The sequence below is a fragment of the Pelodiscus sinensis genome, chromosome 10 (genome assembly GCF_049634645.1).
Source record: "Pelodiscus sinensis isolate JC-2024 chromosome 10, ASM4963464v1, whole genome shotgun sequence".
NCBI classification, from domain to species: domain Eukaryota; kingdom Metazoa; phylum Chordata; order Testudines; family Trionychidae; genus Pelodiscus; species Pelodiscus sinensis.
The window spans coordinates 30,772,826-30,795,531 of NC_134720.1; the positions used below are offsets into that span (position 1 = coordinate 30,772,826).

Below are 22,706 nucleotides of genomic sequence, written 5' to 3' on the forward strand. Positions count from 1 at the left end.
ATCGTGGTATAGTAAAAAAGGCTGTTGTAAGCAGGCCTTCTGCCTTATTTGTTCTAGAAATTGGAAGGTATGTAATAAACGAGGCGAAGAACTGAAGGAAGAAAAAGGATGGTTTCATGATTAAAGTAATTATTGCTTCCCTGAAAATTAGATTCTATCCTTGCCCCTGTCACAAAATTTGTATGTGATGTTGACTTAACTACTTATGCCAAACTCTTTCCATATCTATTGAAACTTTCATATCAAAATAGAAAAGGTTTATATTTAATGAATTATGTTTCATCAAGTTAATATAAAATAGTTTCATATAGTAAAGAATCACATCACTTTTGTAAGAAAGGGTATACAAATATGTTAGTATTATAATACAAACTCAAGAGATACACAGCACATGACAATAATTTCATATGCATGTCATTTTGAGGGTGAAATGTATAACTTCCATGGGAACAGTTAATTTGCAGATTTTGCATATTAAGTCATTTTAGTTTGGAAAATGGGGTCCTTTATGTTTAAAACTCTAATTGAAAGACCTCCTCCCTTTTTAACAAACTATAGTGACAGTAGAGAGAAAAATTCAAAAAAATTAAACTGGGAGCTTTTTGATGGTTTGTAGCTTTTTGATTAAATGGAAATATAACCAAAATCCATTTCATTAAAAAGAATTCATGTGTTTGTTGAAAACATAACAATATATTTTTTCAGTTGTTAAACACTTTAAAAAAATAGATTTTAAGCCAAAACCTTGAAGTTTTCAACAAAAATGTTGATGAAAACAAAAAAAAGTTGTTTTTGTTGGGGAAAATAATTTTCTGACATAAGTAATCATCACATAGGCACTTAGAAAGCATGGTACGGTGGGTAGGGTGCTTATTCAGAATTTAAGGGATCCATGTTCCATTACCCAGTGTATCACACACATTTAGTTTGCTTGTGTCTTATTTCCCCATTTCTAAAATGGGGATAATAGCACTTCCCTATATTGGAAGAATGTTGTGAAAAAAATACAATAGCACATTCAGCTATTATGGTATTGGGTGCTATATTAGTGCTTTAGATAAACTGTTGTAAGACTTATAAAATATTCCTTCCACAAATCTAGCTCCTTTGTACATTTATAAGAAGCTGTGCTTGCTTTTGCCAATCAGCAACAGATGAGTTTCATAGACATAAATAGGGGAATTTACAGTGCTAGGTTGTTCAGCTGCCAAAAACAACTGAGAGTCACTAGTTGAGCAGCAATTAAGCCATAACAATAGACCCCAAAGCCTGTCTTTATGCATTTTCTTAACCCTATGCTGATTATCTGACCACAAACAATACAGAAATAAAGGAACTCTATGAAAATAGAAAGTAAAGGTTTATTAAAAATTCAGTACAGGCAGTCCCCGGGTTACGTACAAGATAGGGACTGTAGGTTTGTTCTTAAGTTGAATTTGTATGTAAGTCGGAACTGGTACATATTGTAGGGGAAACTCTAGCCAAACATTTTTTTTAGTTTTGGATAGCATAGGGAAAGGTTAACTCCCCTCTAGTGTTTGTTTTGCTGTCTGTTCCCCTGTTCAGAAGATTTCACATCTATTTCTGTCCCTGTGACAAACTCAGGACTAAAGGAGTAACTCATCAAATACCAAACAGCTCTGCACCATGCTTTGAGCTAATAGCTTTATTTCCACACACCACCCAGGGTTCTAGGAGGAGGGTCCTTTTTTTGCTAACACAATGAGGCCAGCACTTTGTTTGTTTTGGTGGAGTCTTTGTTTGCCCAGGGAGCCCAGCATGTATAGGGGGAGGAGGGGCGGAGAGGCTGCTTTTGTCTGCTGTTCGGCAGCCTGTTGCTCAGGGGAGGGGGCAGCCTGTTGCTGGCAGGGGGGGAGGGAGGAGGCGTGCAGGATGCGAGGCCGCGGGGGGGGGGGGGGGGGGAGGGCAGTGGGCGTGGGGAGGCACTTTTCCTCTGCCCGGCAGCTCTGCGGGATCCCTGTCCATGTGGCCAGCTACTGCAGGCAGAGGCCAGTTGGAGCCGGCCAAAGAGGAGGAGGAGGTGGATTCTAGGACCCAGGTGAGCGAGCCCTGGGGACGCTACTGCGCTCCGGGAGCCCGGCATGTATAGAGGGGAGGAGGGGCAGAGAGGCTGCTTTTGTCTGTTCGGCAGCCTGTTGCTCAGGGGAGGGGGCAGCCTGTTGCTGGCAGGCGGGTGGGTGGGGGGCAGCGGGCGTGGGGAGGCACTTTTCCTCTGCCCGGCAGCTCTGTGGGACCCCAGTCGGAGCCGGCCCGAGGAGGAGGAGGATCCTAGGACCCAGGTGAGCGAGCCCCGGGAATGCTGCTGCGCATGTGTGGGAGTTGCCTCACCCCGTTCGTATCTAGGGATCCGACGTAAGTCGGATCAACGTAAGTCGGGGACTGCCTGTATCTTATACAACACTCTTCCCTATAAAAATATTTTTACATATTCATCTTTACAATATACCTCTTATAAAAATTACAAGATTGTACATTAAACTGTTTAGTATCTTGGCTCATTATTAATAACCTCTGTCATTATTAGAGAAATGGTATGGTAGTATTTAAGAGTAGCCAGCATCATGTAAAGTATATAAGACACCATTAACTCTCAGGCTACGTCTATACTGCACCTCTCTTCTGCAAAAGCTTATGCAAATGAAGTGTGGATTAGCATATTGCTGTGCTTCATTTGCATAATTAATTAGGGGCCATTTTTGCACAAGAGGCTTTTGCGCAAGAGCCGTTCTTCCTGAAAAAATGAGAAAGAATGGCTCTTGTGCAAAAGAGGTTTTTTTGTACAAAAAGAAGCTGTCTACACAGCTCCTTTTTGTGTAAAAGCCCCTTGCGCAAAAACAGACCCTAATTAATTATGCAAATGAAGTGCGGCAATATGCTAATCCGCACATCATTTGCATAAGCTTTTGCAGAAGAGAGGTCCAGTATAGACATAGCCTCAGCAATATAAAGTGCAGACTCTAAAGACCTCAGAAATATTACCACGATATTCAGAGGGCATAGTAACCATGAAAAATCCCAGTACGTTTTTATTTTTCTCGTTTAGTGGTTTTCCCTGCTTGTGAAAGGTGATAGACTGGTATCCTTGGAAACTTAACCTCAGGGAAGAAAGAGTATAGCTCAGGTTTGGAAAGACCACACCAAGTTCATCCCTAGAATAAACAGATGCCTCTTCCTCCTTATACCCATGCTCATAATCCGCTTCAAGGCATGAGAAAGTAGTTCATTCCCTTTCCCATTCATTGCTTGGACTTTCTACTGATACTGCTTGGAAGGGTGCCAATTAGTCCCCTTTGTGGTGATGGTGTTTGATATGGGCACCCGTTCTCTGGGAACTAAATTCAGATCATCAAGCTACTAGATGTTACAAATTCAATTTTACTATCCATTGCTAGTTAAAAACACTCAATGAACTGTTACTTATGTGTAACACTACTGTTTTCTAGATTACTATAGATGGATGGTATGAAACGTCTCTATTAGTTGAACTGTGACTACTACTCGTTCAGCTCCCTTGTCTGGGGCAGAATAACCAAATTAAACTTATTTACCACATTTTGAGGGCATATGTGTGAGGTTATTTTATGGTATTTGTAGGCAGCCATTGCAGTGCAATCAGTAATTTGCATGAAGAATCCACCATTCATGTCCTGATTAATTAAAGTGTCCCTAATGAGAAAAGCATGCTCTTCAACACTTTTCTTAATCAAAGCCTCAAACAGTTGCAAAAGTCCCATAGTAGTTTTCCAGCTTCTCTAGTAAGGTAAAGCACTTGTTTCAAGACTTTTAGGTTCATGAGATGTTGGACCTCACACCTGTCACTGGGCCAGGATCTGAAGTTATTTTTTAAAAGTGGCAGCTGTTTGAACATGGCTCATAGTTTTGGAATAAGTCATAGATGGAGATGGATTAATGAGCAAAGTGCAAGTGAGGCAGTAAATGGTGCATGATAAATTTGATTTATCACACGAGTTTGCCGTTTATCATATTATCACCACCATAAACAGTAGGTGGTAAAATATATATTCTAGCCAGCAGAGGGCAATACTATGCATATATATAAACCAGATCGTTACAAGTGCATTTATGACTAGTTGATAGTGTAGTTATTAAGCACATGGAAGTAATAGAAGTGACCCACTCTAATTTTCAGATTATGCTAAGCAACAACAACAAAAAATAAATTAATACAAGCCTATATATCCAGACCTTGGCAGTTAAAAGTGTCATAACCCACTGACTGGGACCCGGTATATGCCAGTAGGGATATGTCTAGACTACATGGCTCTGTCGACGGAGCCATGTAAACTAGTTTACCAGACATAGTCAATGAAGCAGGGATTTAAATAATCCCCGCTTCATTAAAATAAAAATGGCCGCCGGGCTGTGCTGACAATCAGATGATTCAGCACAGCGTGGCAGTCTAGACACGGATCGGTCGACAAGGGAAACCTTTGTCAACAGCTTCTGTAAACCTCATTTCACGAGGCATAAGGGAGCAGTTGACAAAGGCTTCCGTTGTCGACCGATCCACGTCTAGACTGCCGCACTGTGACAAATCAGCTGATTGTTGGCACAGCATGGCGGCCATTTTTATTTTAATGTAGCGGGGATTATTTAAATTCCTGCTTCATTGACTATGTCGGGTAAACTAGTTTACATGGCTCCGTCGACAGAGCCATGTTGTCTAGACATATCCCCGCTACATTAAAATAAAAATGGCCGCTATGCTGTGTCAACAATCAGCTGATCTGGCACAGTGCGGCAGTCTAGACGTGGATCGGTCAACAAGGGAAGCCTTTGTCGACTGCTCCCTTATGCCTCGTGAAATGAGGTTTACAGAAGCTGTTGACAAAGGCTTCCCTTGTCGACCGATCCGCGTCTAGACTGCCGCGCTGTGCTGAATCATCTGATTGTCAGCACAACCCGGCAGCCATTTTTATTTTAATGAAGCGGGGATTATTTAAATCCCTGCTTCATTGACTATGTCGGGTAAACTCGTTTACATGGCTCGTCGACAGAGCCATGTAGTCTAGACATACCCTAGGAGATGAAAATCCTTTCTCTTGTTCTCTGGTGCTAATGAAAGGAGTTAAATAAGTAAGGAGCAGGGGAGTGAAATTACAGTGTTCCATGCTACTTGGACTGTTCTGTGTGGGCATGTTGACTCAAGATATAAAGTCTCAGAGGGGTAACTATGTTAGTCTGTACCTGCAAAAACAACAAGGAGTTTTGTGGCACCTTAGAGACTAACAGATTTGGTATGGAATAAATAAACCCACATCAGATTAATTGGAGTGAAAGCAGAAGCAAGAGTAGATATAAGAAAGAAGTTGCTTGTGTTAATGAAGCTAAATCAAGTCAATGTAGAACTGGATCATTCATAACATTTGGTCTGGAAATGTGAATATTTAAAAAGGGGAAATTACCTTTGTAATGCATTAACCAGTTGAGCTCCTTATTCAATGCTAAATTGATAGTGCTGAATTTACAAATGAATTCGGCTCCCATTGTACCCTTTGTAACCCGTTTTTGAAATTCTTTTGTAGAAGGATGTGACTCAGGGTGTGTACCTGTGCACTCCTATGAGGGTGTCTGGAATGTGCATTTGTGGCAAATGGTGTGTGTGTGTGTCGGAGCCGCCCAGGCACTATAGCAATGTGTGGGTATGTTGTCACTTTATGTGTATTAGGAGTTAGTGCGTGCATGCCTGTTTTCTATATGTCAGTTTATGTTGGATAAGATTTATGTCAGTAGGTCGCTGCGTGCGTGTGCCAATGTCTGTGAGCACAGCTCGGGGTGCGCGTGTTGTCTGTGCGCCAACTGTGTGTGGCGGGCACTTCGCCGCTGTCTGCGTTGTGTAGCGGTGGCACCGCGTTATCACCAGCTGCCGGCAGGGGGCGCGCTGGCTCCGGTGTCGCCGTGGCTCTCCGCTCGGGGCTGGGCGGGGCTGGGGGAGCGGCCTACGGGCCGGCCGGCTGGGGGCCTAGCTAGCGCAGCCGCGATGGGGCGGCAGAGGCAGGTTGGCTGCGCGCGGAGGCCGGGGACGTTCTCGAGCGGCGCGGCCGGGCAGGGCTCAGGGGGCTGCGCTGCGGATTCAGAGGCAGGGGACCCTCCCCGCGCGGGGCCGGAATCCTCGTTCTGCAGTGGAGAGGCAGGATCCCCGCGCCGGCCGTTCCGACTGGGGGGCAGCCCCAGAGACCCCCCGTCTCTCTGCAGAGGGATAGATGGGTCAGCCCCCGGGATCCCCGTCCCGCTGCAGGGCTTAGCCCCAGGGATCCCGGTCTCTCTGCAGGGGGCCACGCGGTGGCGGCAGCCCCCGGGTCCCTGCTGTTGCATGGTACTTTGGGAGTTCACTTTCTCTTTCTCTCGCGCCTCACAGAGACCTTGCCCCTGGATGGATGAGTGATGTGCCTGGCAAAGGCCTGTGCTGTTGAGCCTGGGACTGCTCCCCGCCCATGCCTGATGATTTCCTGCCGGAAAGCTATTGTCAGGTTGGTGCTTTAACTTGCCTTCCTCTTGGGTTTGTTTTCCGTCCCTCAAACAGCACCAATCTGATCTCCCTTTGGCCCTGGCCATACTTGACTGCCTTATACATTTTGGGGGCTGTGCCTAAGTGGTGTAAATTAAGGATGTAAAAGACTAGTCGACTATCTGATAAGCATTTGCTTATCTGATAGTATTTTGACTAGTCGATATCCCTTCCCCCCTGCCTTTGATAGAGGCAGCAAGGGGAGGGACGGGGTACACTTTGAAACCCCAAGGCGGCGTTTCAAAGGGGCAGCTGTGCACTGGCAGCCCCTTTAAAGTGCCGTCTGTGCCCCTTTCAAAGGGGCAGCCATGGAGCCCAGGGTTAGCTGTGCAGCGGCTTCCCCTTTGAAACTGCTGCCTCCGCCCATTTTAAAGGGGCAGTGGAGCCCAGAGTCAACCTTTGAATCACCACAGAGGCAGATCAGCAGTGTTGGCGGGCTGCCCCTCTAAAAAGCTGTCTCTGCACATTTCAAAGGGGCAGCTGCTAGGGAGCCTGGGGTGAGCTGGGGACTCCCCAGCTCACCCTGGGCTCCTAGCGGCATGCTGTGTAGCATGGATCTCCTGCTGGGGACTCTTGTACGTTTCAAAGCATGTATGCTGTGTGCAGCCAGGAGTCAGCGGGACTTCCCGCTGGCCCTGGGCTGTACACAGAGTTCCGCATTTCCTCCTTTGAAATGTACAAGAGCCCCTGCAGGAGAAGGAATACAGATGTGCCTTTTGACTAGTTGATGGAAATTCCGTCTAATAGTCGATTAACCGCATTTTAATATCCTTAATGTAAATTCTGCTGATCACATGAACAGAAGGTACAGAATAAATACTGGAGGGAGGGATAGAAAATGTTGCAGGGGACAAATTGAAGGACTTCATGCGCTAAAATGTAAAGTTCCTGCTCTCCTCAGAGACAGGAAATCGATCTCTGGTATGAAGTGTGTGTAACAAAATAACATCAGCACCCAGATTAAAGTTAAATTATTTTTGTTTGTTAGCTTTAATATATCCTCACTTCTTTTTTTTTAATCCAGTAAATCCAGTATTATCATTGCCTCAGAGATGATAACCCTGAACTCATAGTAGAATAATATTGCCAAGATTGTTTCAGGGTGGTTCACAATACAAAAAAGTTTAATAAGTACCTCCCTACATTACTGTGCCAGCTTCAGAGAGTTCCAGAACCTGCTTTGAAAAGCTTGTGAGAACCAGAGAAAGGGACTCTGGGATGGATCAGGCTGCTTGTGTTTAATCTACACCTAGTGTACTCAATCTTTCTGTGTACCTGTGAGCAGGGGCAGCCCTAGACTAGCTGCCAGCAACTGGCACCCTAGGCGAACCATGCAATCGCCCCCCCTCTCCCCTCCAACCCCAAAGGCAGATATCGACTGAGGGTTTTGGTTCTGTGCTGGGGAGGGGGGCTGGGGATGGAGTTCTGTGGCTGGGGGCCAGGGTGTTGGGGATGGAGCTGGAGTTCTGGGGCTGGGGGCCTGAGGCCTGGGGCTGGGGAGAGGGAACAGGGTGCCAGTCGGGGGAGAGATACCCTGGCTGCACCAGCCTCCTTCCAAGATCCCACCCTCCCCACCAGAGAGAAGCTGGCATGGGCCTCTCCCAGGGTGACCCCCCTTCCCGCAGAGTACGGGAAGCCCCCCTGCCCCACATTCCTCCTCCCCCGGGGTCGACACCCCCCCGCTCCCGCGGGGTAGGGGAAGTCCCCCCGTGTTCATCTTCCCCTGGGGCCAGCCCCCTCCCCCCCCCGCAGGGCAGGGGAAGCCCCCCCTCCCACATTCCTCCTCCCCCGAGGCCAACCACCCCTCCCGCGGGGCAACCCCTCCCAATTCCTCTTCCCCCGGGGCCAACCGCCCCGCCCGAGGAGCATTCCTCCTCTCCCGGGGTCGACCCCCCCCCTCCTGCGGCACAGGGGAACCCCCCCCCACGTTCCTCCTCCCCCGGGCCGACCACCCCGCCCCCTCCGCGGCACAAGGGAAACCCCCCCGCGCTCTGCCTCTCCCAGGACTTACCCCCCTCCTGGCCGCAGAGAAGCCGTGCTCCAGGTAAGGAAATTGAAGGGCCATGGGAAATGGAAGGGGCAGAGTTTGGAACTTGGCGTCCCATGCAACTTGGCGCCCTAGGCGGCTGCCTAGTTTGCCTATAGGCACGGGCCGCCCCTGCCTGTGAGGTAGTTATTCAGCCCACATGCTCCTACAGCTCACCTGCCCCCTGATGGCTTTTTCCTTTTCAAAAATTGACTTTGTTTTTCCAGCTCAATTTTACCAGGCTAAACTGGGAGCTCTCTATTGAAGTCAAATTTAGTTACATACACATTTGATTGTTATTCTTAAAGAGATGATCATCCATGTTGAGTGGATAAAACCAGTAAAAGGACTATTGAAAGAAAATTAATAGGAACATGGAGGAGTTGTAGGAATAAAGTAGGATCAAGTGAGTGAAATTAGTCTTATAATGTAGACTAGATCACTAATTTTGTCAGGAATACATAAACACAAATATTGCACAACTCGTTTTTCCCTTTCAAATTGTTAAACTGGCTTTAGTCAGTATTATTATTTGAAAGTGGGGGAGGGGGTAGAGATCACTTTCAAACCCATACATTTATAGTCAGACACCTAGAAAAGAGTCTCATGGCTGAGCATCCAAGAAGAGAGGCACTTAGTGGCCGCTTGTGAAAGTTTGACTGCTTGCAACTTTTCCAAGGAGGCACGGAAGGTCTATGGCAGATCTCTGGAGTCCTAGTGCAGATACTTGGTCACCCAGCCTTCCTCTTTTCAGTATGATCTTAGTGCTTGTCTACCTGGGGAAGTTTCTGGTATAAGGTAAAGTGGCAATTTAAAGCACAGTAGCTCTTCTGAACACTTTCCTCATGTAGGCAAGCCTCTTTTACAAGTCTTTCTGAAATCTGAGTACTGTATTCTAAGTTATTCCTTATGGAGGAAACAGCTTGTACTTAGTGATGTTAAATATTGAGTAATTGACTATTTGAATAGTTGATACATTTTGTGTTGACTATTCAATTAGTCATTAGGGCACCTCCGCCTTTGAAGTGTAAGCAATAGCCCTAGGGCTGTTGCTGCACTTCAAAGGTGAAAGTACCTCTTGGAGCCCGGGGTCAGCAGTCCCCAGCTGATCCCAGGCTACACACAGCGCTGCCGCTTTGAAATGCGGCAGGGAGCCTGACGCCTTACTCCACCCAGCATTTCAAAGCGGCAGTGCTGCATGGAGCCCAGGGTCAGCTGGGTAGTCCCCAGCTGACCCTGGGCTCCATGCAGCACTGCCGCTTTGAAATGCTATATGCAGCCTGGGGACATCCCAGCTGCCCCCGGGCTGCACGCAACGTTTCAAAGTGGCAGTGCCATGTGGAGCCCGGGGTCTGGCTCCACGTGGCACTGCCACTTGGAAGTACTCCCTCCTCTCCCTGCTGCCTCTTTCTCCTAGAGACATCAAGTGGGGGGGAAGCGACTAGCTGACTAGCCTGTCAACTATCTGATAAGCATTTGCTTATTGGATAGTCGACTAGCCGTTCACATCCCTACTTGTAATTTAGAATAATTTTTCCAAGGACTGAGTGGCAGTAACTACAATATGTACAGTAATATTTTTAAAAGCCAGTAAAATACCCTCTTACAGAAATACAAGGTTGTGCACATAAAAAGTTGTGATTAAAGTAAAAGAATGATGCCTCTTTACATTCTCTTTTCCTTTTTTTATTGCTGGTGACTCAGACCACACATTTTTCTCTTTCTGTTGTACCTATCTCCTCCTTCTCTTATCTGTCCTCAGGGAATAGGGTCAGTTGTGAAGAAGTTAATGAAAAAAAGTAACGATATGAGCTTAAGAAGTTGTTGGAAAAAAATAAGCATTTCTGTGCAGAAGAGAAGAAAACATGTATTAGCGATCTCAGTGGACTAAATTGATTTGAGCCCAGAAAGTCCTGCAGTAGTCCATTATCAAAATAGATTTGAGAGTTTGTTCGTTTCAGTGCATTTCCCAATGCAACCTGAACTGAGTTAAAAGAATCCCAGAAAGGAACAAAAGGAAACTGACCTTGGCAGAGGAATAGCATGATCCTAGGAATAGAGATCCTAGCAGCAACAGAAGAATGTGGGGTTTTAGCTTCCTCCAGATCTTTGTCATACTGAGTAGGGTTGGGTGGATAGCATACAGAGGTCTCAGCATCCAACAGAGCTGATGATTTTGTCATTGTGATTTTTACAGCTGCAAAGCACTATGCAAAATTACTAACAGCTGGAGGTTTAAGAGAAAAAAGCAATTACAAGACTTACAACAGATTTACAGGAGTTCCCAACACTGAAGTGAAAATACCACATAAATGTTAAATAAAAATAACCCCAGAATAACCACCTTTAAACATGTCATGTGGCAAGAAGCCAAAGACAAAGATTTCATTCACTTGGGAAGAGTTTGTGGCCCATGTAATCTCTACCATCCTTTAAAGTATATGGTTTTCTCTAATGGGTGTAGGTTTGTTAGTTTGCACCATGCTGAAAGAGGGCAGGTTAACGGACAATGAAGTCAGGTGGCTGAGTCCTAATTAGCTTGCTTTTACTGAATACCCATATAGATGTACAGCAGTGGTGGGCAATAATTTTTGATGGGGGACCACTCCCAAGATTTTGGAAAGTGGTCAAGGGCCATACTTTTCCATAATATTAATAGAGGAGGTGCAAGGTTTGGGATGGAGGTTGGATGTTGAAGAAAGGGGTAAGGGATTGGGATGTAGGAGAGGATGTGGGATCTGGAAGGGAGTTTGGGTGAAGGAAGCTATCATGACCTGGCTCAGAAGACTGGGTGCAGGAGGAGGTGCAGGTATTTGGTTTTGGATCTTAGGCAGGAAGGTGTTGTGACCTGGGACAGAGGATTGGAGTATAGGATCTGGAAGGGAGTATGGGTGCAGGAGGGGGAGGAGAGTGTTTGGGTTGTGTATGAGGGACAGAGGATTGGAGGGAAGGAGGAGCTGGGGTGCCAGAGACAGGCTCTGGCTGGGAGATTTACCTGGGTGATTCCCAGCCAGCAGCCCAGCAGGTTTACCAGACAGGCTACCTGCCTGCCATGCCCTTGCATAGGCTGCAGGGGCCATGTGCACCTTTGAATAGCTACAAGCCTGAGGGTCAGAGGGGTACTTCACATGCTGCCTGTTCTGTGCTGGGGGCGGGGACAGGATGTGAAGCCTCTCCCTTCTTCCCCCCCCTCCCTCCACCCTCTCAACTGTTGAAAGAAACAACACCCAGCAGCCTCTTTTCTGAGCAATGGGTGGGAGGGCGGGCAGGCAGGCAGGGAGCTGCCTGACACTCCACACTTTGTCTTCAGGCTGGATCTGGCAGCTTGGCGCCAAATTTTGCCCACCCCGATGTACAGAAATGGAACCACAGTTTTGAACTGTTTAATCAAATTGTTAATTTATCTGGCTTATTCTACAGATCTGTGAAATAGGCACTGAGAGACATGGAATCTGAGAAATGGAATAGCTAAATGTTCAAATTGTATGTGTGCTGTACGTGCACAGATCATTACTTGTTTGCCAACCCTTACAAAAGCTATGAATCTCTATCACAACAGTAATACTTTTTGGATGATTAAAGATACTTGCCCTTTGGCATCATGACTAACATGTGATATGCTCCATGATTTCAGTGATGCAAAAATCAGACAAGTGTATCTGAAATATACCTGTCTCTCCTGTACCCATTCACACACAGTAGTTTAAAAGTGACTTGCAGAAATGGCTACGGAGATCAGTAACCTTAGCAATATGTACTGAACCATTCTGCCTAAGTGAGAGATTCAGTACAGCGTCAACATTTTTTTGTTTATTTATTTTAGGTCTTGTGATATCAGTTCCCCCTGCAAGGCAAAGCTGCTCCATCTTCAATGTGATGCCACAGTCTGCACCACATTATGATGCCACAGCTAGCAGAGGTCTCATGGAAGTATGGACAGGCCCTGGGAGGGAAAACGTAATCCCAATTTTATAATGTACTGCTTTTATTTTATGCCAGCTACCCGTGAGATTTAAAAAGACATTGAAAATAGATGATTGTATTATAAAAACAGGTTCAACCCAATCCCTTACAGACTCACTTCATTATCTAACATGGTTCTGTGTTACGTATAGTAGAATAATGTGCTCTTGCATAGATCTTGCTCGTTCCAGTTGTGCACTTGGAAATGAGTGTGTAAGATCTTTAGAAACCTGAAAAATCATTAAATTATGTCATTAACCAATTAGTAAGATTTATCAGTGTGATGCTGATGCATGCCATTCCCCATCCTCCACTCCTCCACTCCACATATGCAATATGTGGATTGCATACCCTGCATCTATGGAATCTTCTTGCAGGCTTCACTCTGGAGCTGCTACTGACACCTCCACCACACTCTTGAAAAGCTTGTTTTCTAGTTCATTCTGTGATACTTGGTCAGTGGCACATCGAAGATAAACTTGTACTCCCTGAAAGCTATTTGTTTTAATATTACTCAGAGCTGAGGTACGTCTTATTTGTATTTAGAAAAACGAATGTTTCTTGAGCATTTCAAGTAATAAAGGTAACTTAACTGCTGAAGCAAACTACAAAAAGGGTTGAAATATTGGATGTTTATTTGAAATACAAAAACGTAAAACTTGCCATACTTATAAAAAAGGGAAAACAAATTTTAGAAATCTACGATAAGTATAATGTTTTGTGGCCCGATTCAAAGAAATATATTCTGAAGAAGTTATTTGTAAAATTGCAAGAAATGAATATTTTGTTATTTAGATTCCAGACCACATGCTTTTTAAACAGAAGCCCATTCTTAACTATCTGACGCCATGAGGAAATTCTGTTCGAACATTTTTTTCCTTTTGTTTTTTATGCTTATACATATCAGAGTCAGAATATGAAGCCCTTATTTGCACTTGTAAGCAGTACTTACATAAGCAGTTAGGTTGAAATCAGGGTATTCATCTGAGTGGGTATTCACAAATGTGAAAGAGGGATTTACAATCTGACCCATTATCATTAAAAAGAGTATTCAGTAACTCGTTATTTCAGTGAGTTAATCTTAACGTAGGAGGTCTGGATTTAAACCCTGGCATTGGTCTTAAGGGGAAGTGAGTTGCTTGTTCGACTTTACCCTGTAGTGTAAAGTTCTTTCACATTACAAATATATTTAAATTTGGCACAACTGTCAGTCTCTACCAAGGCCAGACTCAGGGACTAAAATGCCTCAGGTGATGTAAATTAGGATAAGGACCTTAGAACGAGCCTACAGGGTCAGACCAAAGGTCCATCTAGCTCAGTATCCTGTCTTCTGACTATAACCAATGCCAGGCAACCCAGAGGGAATGAACAGAACTGGTAATCATCAAGTGATCCATCCTTTGTTGCCCATTTCCAGCTCTGACGAACAAGGCTAGGGACACCATTCTTGTCTATCCTGGCTGATAAATTCATGGAGGGTAGGTCCATCAATGGCTATCTGGTTCTTCATGCATTTGTAAATTTTTTGTAGTGATCATTACAATAGCTGCCTGTGTAATAACTGGTTCTGAAAAACACAGTTTGTCCTTTTTAATAAGCACTAAATATAAGCAAGGGCATTATGGATTAGAGTCTGTATTTGCAGTTTTATTCTGTTTTGACTTCATGTTCCCAAACATAGTTTCCTGGGGCCAAATTACTGAAAACTTTGATTTGGTCTTCTAAATTGATATTGTCACACTGACTGTATTTTTTGTTGTTGAATTTGGCAGGTCCATTTATAAAATTGGAAATATCTGCTATATCAAGTCATCCATCTGGATGCACAGGTCTTTTGAGAGCGAGGATATTCAGCGTTGATAAATGGATTTGTGGATTTGCGTGGGGTAAAGCAGACTAAAAATAAACTTCTGAAATTGAATCTCAGCACTTCAGTGATGGCTCCTCAGCTGTATACACATGCTTTCAATATCTCTCCAGTAGAAAACAGGAGATTGTGTATGAATGGAACACCATGGATTTGGCATCTCTTGGAAGAATGTGCAGAAAATGTGTGGGAGTACTGGAGTGTTGTCTTAGGACTGATTTCCATTGTCTGTTTTCTGTTTGCTGCATTACCGTAAGTTTAAAATCTTAAGTCTTCAGATTCACACATGTAATCTTGCCTGAAGCCCTTTTCAGAAGCTGCATGTTTTTAAGTTTATCTTGGATAAATTTCTGTTTCCAGCTATATAATGGCATATGCCAAAGAAGTATGACATTTTTGTGAAGAGCAGTATTTGGTGGTTGGCAAAAGAGCCTGATGTACTTATTCTGTTGTGCCAGTCTGACACAAATCTGTGCCACTGAGAGCAAGTGAGAGTAAGGCAATGTCTACATTAGCAAGCTTACAGAGCACTGATGCAGTTGCACTGCCCATAAGATCACTTGTGTAACATAGCCACTTTATGCCTGTGGGAAAGAGCTCTCCCACAAACATAATAGTTACTACTGATCATTGAGGTGCTCTTAGGTAGGCAAGGGACACTCTCCTATCAACACAGTGCTATGCCTATGCCATTTATGCCAGCCAAACTTATGTTGCTCGGGGTTTACACACAAGGTTGGTGGACATAAGTGGTAGTATTGACATGGCCTATGTCAATCCCACCACATCTCCTCTGCACTAAAATGTGTGCACACTCCTGCAGTCTCTAGTGGAGAGTGTGCAAATATTTATTTAAAACACATGCTATGTCACACAAACTATCCTGCTGCTCCCGTCAGTGGACACTGGGACCAACAAAAGGTCAGAGAATGAGTCAGTCAGTGTTTCTGCAGTGGCAGACCAGTTTATGTGATGTACTTATGCTGGGTTCATAATTCAGATGTGCAGATAGAGGATGGCAGAAGCTGAGTAGGTGAAAATGTCTCAACTAAATGGAATCAAGGCAAAAAAAAAAACCCTTCTCTCCACATAGGGAGATTTACTGAACTAGAAAAGGGGGATAATAGGTTAGATATTAGAAAAAATCTATTTCACTAGGAGGGTGGTGAAGCACTAGAATGGGTTGTCTAGGGAGGTGGTGGAATCTCCATCCCTACAGGTTTTTAAGTCTTGGCTTGACAAAGCCCTGGCTGGGTTGATTTAGTTGGGATTGGTCCTGCCTTGAGCAGAGGTCTGGACATGATGACCTCCTGAGGTCTCTTCCAGCTTTATGATTCTATGAAAAGGGTGCCTGAAAATTCTGCAGAATAAAACCACCTTGGGTCTCTGAAATATCATTTGAAAGACATTGTCACAGTAAAACCGTGACATTAGTGAGCATTCCATTAATCTGTCTAGTAAACTCTTGTATCCTCCATCATAGAACCTTTGTCTGTCCCTAGCCATTCTATTGCTAAATGTGAATATATTTCCAGTTTCAACATTATTAAAAATTACAGCATTAATAGTTTGGTTCTGCTGTCCAACAGCTGTTGCACTTTACTTGATGCCATGGAAAAAAACAAACAGTATTGGGGACTGGGTTGCACCATTTGTTTCTAGGCTTAAGAGAACCAGAAATAGTAATTTGGATTTACTTTTTAAAAATACTAGTTTAATCAGTTAATACTGCTACAGAAAATTCTTCATGGTTGGGGACCTTTATTTGTTTTTTAAGTAAAATGTATTTGAAGAAGTTAAACATTTGTGATTTTTTTTTTCTAGTCAAATTTATGTTGCTTATCAGAATGGAAAAGTGGACCAAGCGCTGTCTCTGGGTTTTTTGCTCTGTTGGCTTGGAGGGGACCTTACAAATTTGATAGGCTGTTATTTAACAAATCAACTGCCAGTTCAGGTAATCAGTTTTTCTATATATGATTTATTATTTTGAAAATGTCTTTTTAACTGTTGCAGAGAGAGACAAATACTAGAAAAGGAAACTGTCACTAAATGTGATCTCTTCACCTCCTCATTGCCCTTTTATAAATTTGTATTGTGTGGCTTTGTATACCATGCGAGTGATTCTGTGTCACCACTAGTTCCTTTTATACCCTTACTTCTTACCATTTCACATGGGTTAAGCATTTAAGTAGACTAAATGGGCTTTAAGTGGGAATTTTCCAGTTTACTTTCAGACAAGATACATTTCCCTAATAAGTCAGGTTGGGAGTGAGTGAAGTCAATTAACTTTTTGCAGCATAGCAACAAAATTAGATTGTTTTAGAATAATACAAATGTGGGACTAGAAAGGACCTTGAGAGATTATCTAGTCCATTCCCCAACCAGCACCAACTATATCTTGATGTTCCCTGACATGTGTTTGTCTAACTGGTTCTTGAAAACCTTGATGAGGATTCAACAACCTCCCTGGGTTACCTATTCCAATCCTTACAGTTAGAAATAATTTCCTAACATCTAACCTATATCACCTTTGCTGCAGATTAAGCCAATTATTTCTAGTCCTTCCTTCAGAGGACATGGAGAATAATTTATCACAATCCTCTAACAACTCTTAACATATTTGAAGACTTGCCTGGTCCCCCACAGACTTCTTTTTTTAAGATTAAACATATCCAGCTTTTTTAACCTTTCCTTATAGGTCAGACTTAATTTCTGCCTTTATTGATTTACCTTTCCCTTCTTGGTTTAAAAAAGGCATACTTCATAACCTGGAAGACTGTCACAAGCCATATGGGAGACCAGGATTGGGTAGAGACTAATTTCAGTACATAACACAGTTCTGCAGCTTTAAGGCAGCATTATCCATTCTATCTCCCCAGCTGTGAAATAGCAGGAAAAAAGCCATACCTTTTTAGTATGGGGAGGCAGTGATCATGCACACTGCCTTCTTAATTGAATGCTGGGTGCTCAGGAGGAGAAGACACACATCTCTGGGCAAGTGAAGGGATTTAGCATCTACCCCAGACAGGGATTGTGCCATATACCTTAAAATCTATTTAATCTTTGCTGTTGTAGCTAGAGATGTGAATGGGTAACCAGTTAACAGGTTATTTGGTAAGCATCACCCTTAACTGGCGACGCTGACCTGATAAAGGTTAACCAGTACCCAGGAGCAGCCCCCACCATGTGGGGAGGGCTGCGACAATCCTTCTGGGCACTGCAAAGGGCTGCCAGCTTCTGGGGACAGGTCCATGCGGGGCTGGTGGCTGGCAGAGTCTATCCACTTTCCCTTCCCCCAGGCTGTAGTGCCCCCTCCTCCCGTGCCACAGGCAGGGCAGGAGCGGCTCCCTTGCCCACCCCTTCTAATCGGTTAACCAATTGAGCAGGATTTTACATCCCCTAGTTGCAGCAGTAGTTCGACTGTGTAGCTCAAGCTCTATAGTGCCTTAGATCTAAGGACCAAGAATTTGCCTTACTGTAAATACATATTACACTATACTACAGCAATTTAACTTGGTTTGTATCCTAACCAGCTTTTTTTGGAAGTTTGGCATGTATAATCTCTGTGTTCTCTACATCCTGTAAATCATTTCCTTAAAGACAGTCCTGTTTTTGTTTAATATATAAGCAGCTGCATCTTGTGATTTCTTTCAGATTGTCACTGCCATCTTTTATGTTAACATGGACATAATTGTGATCTCACAGTTTGCCTACTATAAGCTCAAAAATCAGAAGGTGACAAAATGTAAGATTTTCAACAATTAATTCACTGCCTCATTATGAAGTGGAGTACTCTGATATTCTTTTCTTCATCTTTTAGGTATGAGTTTTCAGAATGGTCTGAAAGGAGGTGAGCTCTAGGGATGTTAAAAAGTGGGTAATTGTGTAACCAATGAAAATCTCAGCAGTTACACGCACCTGCAGCATGGGGCAACAGCAGACTCCGCAGGAGCCAGTGCACAAGGGAAGCTGACTTTTAAGCAGGCTTATGGTGTGTACCAGCTCCCAGCCCAACTCCTGGGGAGTTGGCTGCCGCCCTGTACTATTGCCTCTGATACAGAAGGGTATAACCATTAACAATAATCATTAAGCCCAGGCTTATTGTTTAACCATTTAAACAAACCTAGTGAGCACCCAAATCCCAGTTACAGTTTTGTTAGGGTCCTATGAAAATCCCATTCTTTCTCCTTAGGGCCTGTCTTGCTTTTTTTTTTTTTTTTTTTTTTTTGCAGAGTTATTTATATTTGCAGGAAATTCAACTAGTCCTAATCAAAATTTGTTACACATTCTAAGTTAGCAAAAGATTAATAGCTATGAGTATTTTCTGTGTAAGATTGTCACTTTACATAGGTGTTTAAAAATGCAATAATTTTGAAGTACATAGTTGCACACTTTAGTTTATTCCTTAGTTTTACTGCCTACATTCAGCTATCTAAGCACATGTAGAAGAAGATTGAAAGCATAAATTTCTTTCTTTTAGGTTCTGTCTAATTACTTTCCCTGATTTTGGACTTTTTATTATATATTTGCTAACTGCATAAAGTATTTCGACATTTTCATGTGTTTTCTGTAACTATACATTGTCAAAAAGACCCTATGCAAAAGGAATGAAATTACTTGCATTGCTTCATAAAATCTTGCCAGGAATTATAAGTGTTTAATCTTAGAAAAATTTTCAGTCTGCCATTTATATTATAATCAGTGTTCTCTCTAACCTGTGGGGCAGCACAGTTTAACAGGTGATTAATCAGTCCCACCCAGTCAGTCAGCTCCATTCATGAAGCCTTGAGCCTCTGACTAGGCGGGGCTGATTAATTACCTGTGAAGCTGGACAGTGGCAATCAAAGTTCTGTTCAAATGATAAAAGCTTAGGAAGAAGACTAACATACCTGACCATATCAGTTGGATCATTTTAAAGTCAAAATATTAAAACTAAAGGTCTAACAAAGGTAATAAAAAACAAGAGTTAAAAACTTAGACATACCCAGCTGAATAAAGAATCAGTTGCAGACATAGATCTGCTCTTAAATCCATGCAATATCTAACCACATCAAGTTTAAGATTACATGGCGTGTTCTTAGCTCTGAGTTTCCTTGTTTATATCCACAGTCCCAGCTGCTGTGCCTCTTTCCAGTCACACTCATGCCTAACTAGAAATTGAAGGGTAGTTCTGAGGTTAAGGAGTCACTTCCCAGTTCTACCTCTGACTCTTGTGTAACCATGGAAAAGACATTTATGCCCAGATTTTTAAAGGTATTTCGGTAGTGATGTATTCAATATTGCAATCTCTAACTAATTTATGAGATTATTTCATTTTCAAAAAGGATATAGAAGCCTAAATCCCATTAGCAGTCAGTAGGAGCGTAGCATCAGCTAAATATTTTTTAAAATCTGGGCCTAAGTCTTTGCATTTCAGATCCCCATCTGTTAAATGGTGATATTAATATGTCCTTTGTCTTGACTGTTTAGACAGCAAATTTACAGGACAGGGACTTTCTCTTGTTGTTTATCAGTACAACTTTTAGCACAGTGCAGTGCTGATTTCATCTTGAGCCTGTAGGCACTCCTGTATCCTAATATAGAAGTTACCTTATCTACTGAATTATTTATACTATTTTCTGTTTTGAAATCCTTTTATAGGTGACTATTTAACCCCAATCCAGCAAGTTACATAAGTGTATGCTTAACTTTAAGCATGAGTAGTCCCGTGGATCTGAGTGGGACCACTCACATGCTTAGTTAATCATGTACTTAAATTGCATTGCTGGTAGGCCTGCATTAACAGCAGAGCCTTTAGGACACCTATGACATTTCCATTCCAAATGTCTTTGTATTTGGGGCGTTTAGTCAACATTTGTGGAAAGACAGTGTTGTATTCTGTTCTATTGTACTTAGCAGCATATTGCTTACCATGCTAGCTTACACCTAAATGTGTTAATGCAGTGTTTTTTAAACTGTGTTCCGTGGCAGACCGGTGTGCCGCAAGGCAGTCAGAGATGTGCCGTGGAGAACAACATAATTCAAAATGGCCACCCTTAAAGGCACAGGCAGCCTATTTTTTCCCCCCTCAACAAAAAAATCCTTGCTGTTCCTCATTTAAAAAAAAATTGTTTGGTGTTCCTCGGTCTTAAAAAGTTTAAGAAATGTGTGTTAATGGGAGCTAGTTTAAAAAGTGGATTGAATGTGAAACTTCATGTATTATTGTTTGTAACTCTATACACTAAATTATGAACAGATACCAATGTTACTAGCCATCAAGTAATTTATCAGCTAACTCGTTGTGTTTTATTGTAGGCAGCATAAGCCTGAAGAATTTCTGTGTAGTCTGGGTCCTGATGTGTATAACATTGTGTGTAATTTTACCCAGTAAGCTACTACTACGAAATCAAGACCAGAGTACTGTACTTGAAGCTAACAAGGTGGTTTGTTTTTTGGTTAATCTCCTTCCCCCCAAAAAAATGACTATAGATAAAACGTTGGTGAGCGTTATAAATATGCTTTGTAGGAATTTGTATGATGATCCTAAATGCCTTAGAATTTGTGTGTGTGGTATTATGAGTATTTGTTTGAAAAATGCATTCCAAACCCCCACCCTAGAAATACGGAAGTTGCCTAAAAACAGCTATGGAGATGGCTGGCAGTTCAGTCTTCCTGTCATGGTATTGACATCAGACTATATTTCCAGCTGGCATTATTAAAATACAGCTACTTAAGCATGACACAGCTTTCCAATTCATGAGTGGAAATTCTGAAATTATAATTATATAGTTCGAGTGGGGAAACTAACATAATTCCTGTTGAAAATAATGTAAATGCATTGTGTGTCCACAGTATGCTATGCCTTTTCACTGACTTTTGCTGTAGTTCTTAATAGACTTTAATCACCAAGTTCAGCTCTTTCACTATTAAGAATAGATGCATTTTGCATTAATATTTAGCATTAAATCCCAACTGTGATTTAGCATTAAATCCCAATCAAATTCCACTAATTTGATTTGAGTGTGCACTACAACTACACTGAGGTAAAGCTATGCTTTCTAGCACTCACCTCTTTGGCCATTTACAACAGCATTTAACACACACGCGCACACACACACATCCAATCCCTGGTACTGGTTGCCCATTAACATCCCTACCTTGAATTGCTTTGAAGTAAGTACTGGTTCAGTCCCTTTCAAGAAATGCAGTTAAAAACCCTTGAAACATTTGAAAGCATTTTAAATCAAAATCTTATTGTGCTTTTGTTGGCTTTTCAGAACACTCTTGGTATGATTGAGATGTCAGGCTTCATTTGTGGCTACATATCTTGCATGTTTTACTTGGGATCTAGGTTACCTCAGCTGTATAAAAACGTAAGTATATTTTTGTGAGAGTTCACTTAAATTGCATTGTACTGCCTGTTTTATACACTGGAATCTTCCTCTCACTGAACACAAACTTCTATTTGAAATCTGTACTTTGCATTTGGGACCATCTGAAATGGGAACAGGCAAGGAAGAAAACTGTTCCCTCCCTCCCATCAGGAGAAAGATGAAGATTCCAGGGAAATGAACAGCTTTCACAGAGGACAAGAGAAGTATATCAGGATTTGTAAGGTTGGGGCATAGCCCTGTATTGCACATGAAAAACAAACATGCAGTTTATTTTTCTTGATTGGCCAGTGTTCTCTCTTAAATATACAACATAAAAAGTTTTCTATAAAACTGTGAGTTTAAAACCTAATCTGCTATGACTTCAAAGATGCCATTGGTGATTTCATAACATACTTACTGTCCACGAATGAAAGATTTTAAATATGTAGAGAACATCAGGCATTGGAATGAGCTTTGATCTTTAAGTTGGCATAATGCACTGCAGTGTATTTTCAATCCACCAGGCGCCTCTGAAATAGGATGATAAAGTATTTTAAAATGGCTCCACTGGAAACAGCAAAGGAGTAACAGATTTCTGAAGAAATAAACAGTAATATTTTGTAATGGGCTAGAGTCTCTTTCTGCTCTGCAGCTGCAGGAGTTAACATATATTACTTCCCAGAATTATGCACATTACTATGGATGTAGATTATTCTGCTGCAGAAATAGATCTAAACGAGGCAGAAGCATTAGAAACATACGTGTTTTCAAGCTGGAAACGAATAAGTGTTTGAATTTCTGAAGTCATGTTAAAAAGTAAAATAACTCGAAAATATCCATAACTGAATAGTCATTCTCGGAGAGTGCAGGCTGAACATCTCTCGTCTGGGACTCTCTGGTCCTGGAACATCCATGGTCCGTCCAGTAGGTGGCCAGGAGTGGAACGGG

General features: G+C 42.6%; 1 protein-coding gene across 14 annotated transcripts in view; it reads left to right on the forward strand.

The window, feature by feature from the left end:
* Positions 1–5,935: 5,935 nt before the first annotated feature.
* Positions 5,936–22,706, forward strand: part of SLC66A1L (solute carrier family 66 member 1 like) — a 28,462-nt gene continuing 11,691 nt past the window's right edge. The window contains exons 1-10 of one of the 14 annotated variants that reach the window (XM_075937784.1): positions 5,936–6,040; positions 6,401–6,512; positions 12,400–12,533; positions 14,312–14,425; positions 14,520–14,658; positions 16,231–16,360; positions 18,061–18,151; positions 18,227–18,256; positions 20,701–20,825; positions 21,663–21,758. In XM_075937784.1, the coding sequence (XP_075793899.1) occupies positions 12,509–12,533; positions 14,312–14,425; positions 14,520–14,658; positions 16,231–16,360; positions 18,061–18,151; positions 18,227–18,256; positions 20,701–20,825; positions 21,663–21,758 (750 nt within the window). In that variant the 5' untranslated portion in view covers positions 5,936–6,040; positions 6,401–6,512; positions 12,400–12,508. The other 13 variants (XM_075937785.1, XM_014573810.3, XM_075937783.1 and 10 more) reach the window with 13 other exon arrangements.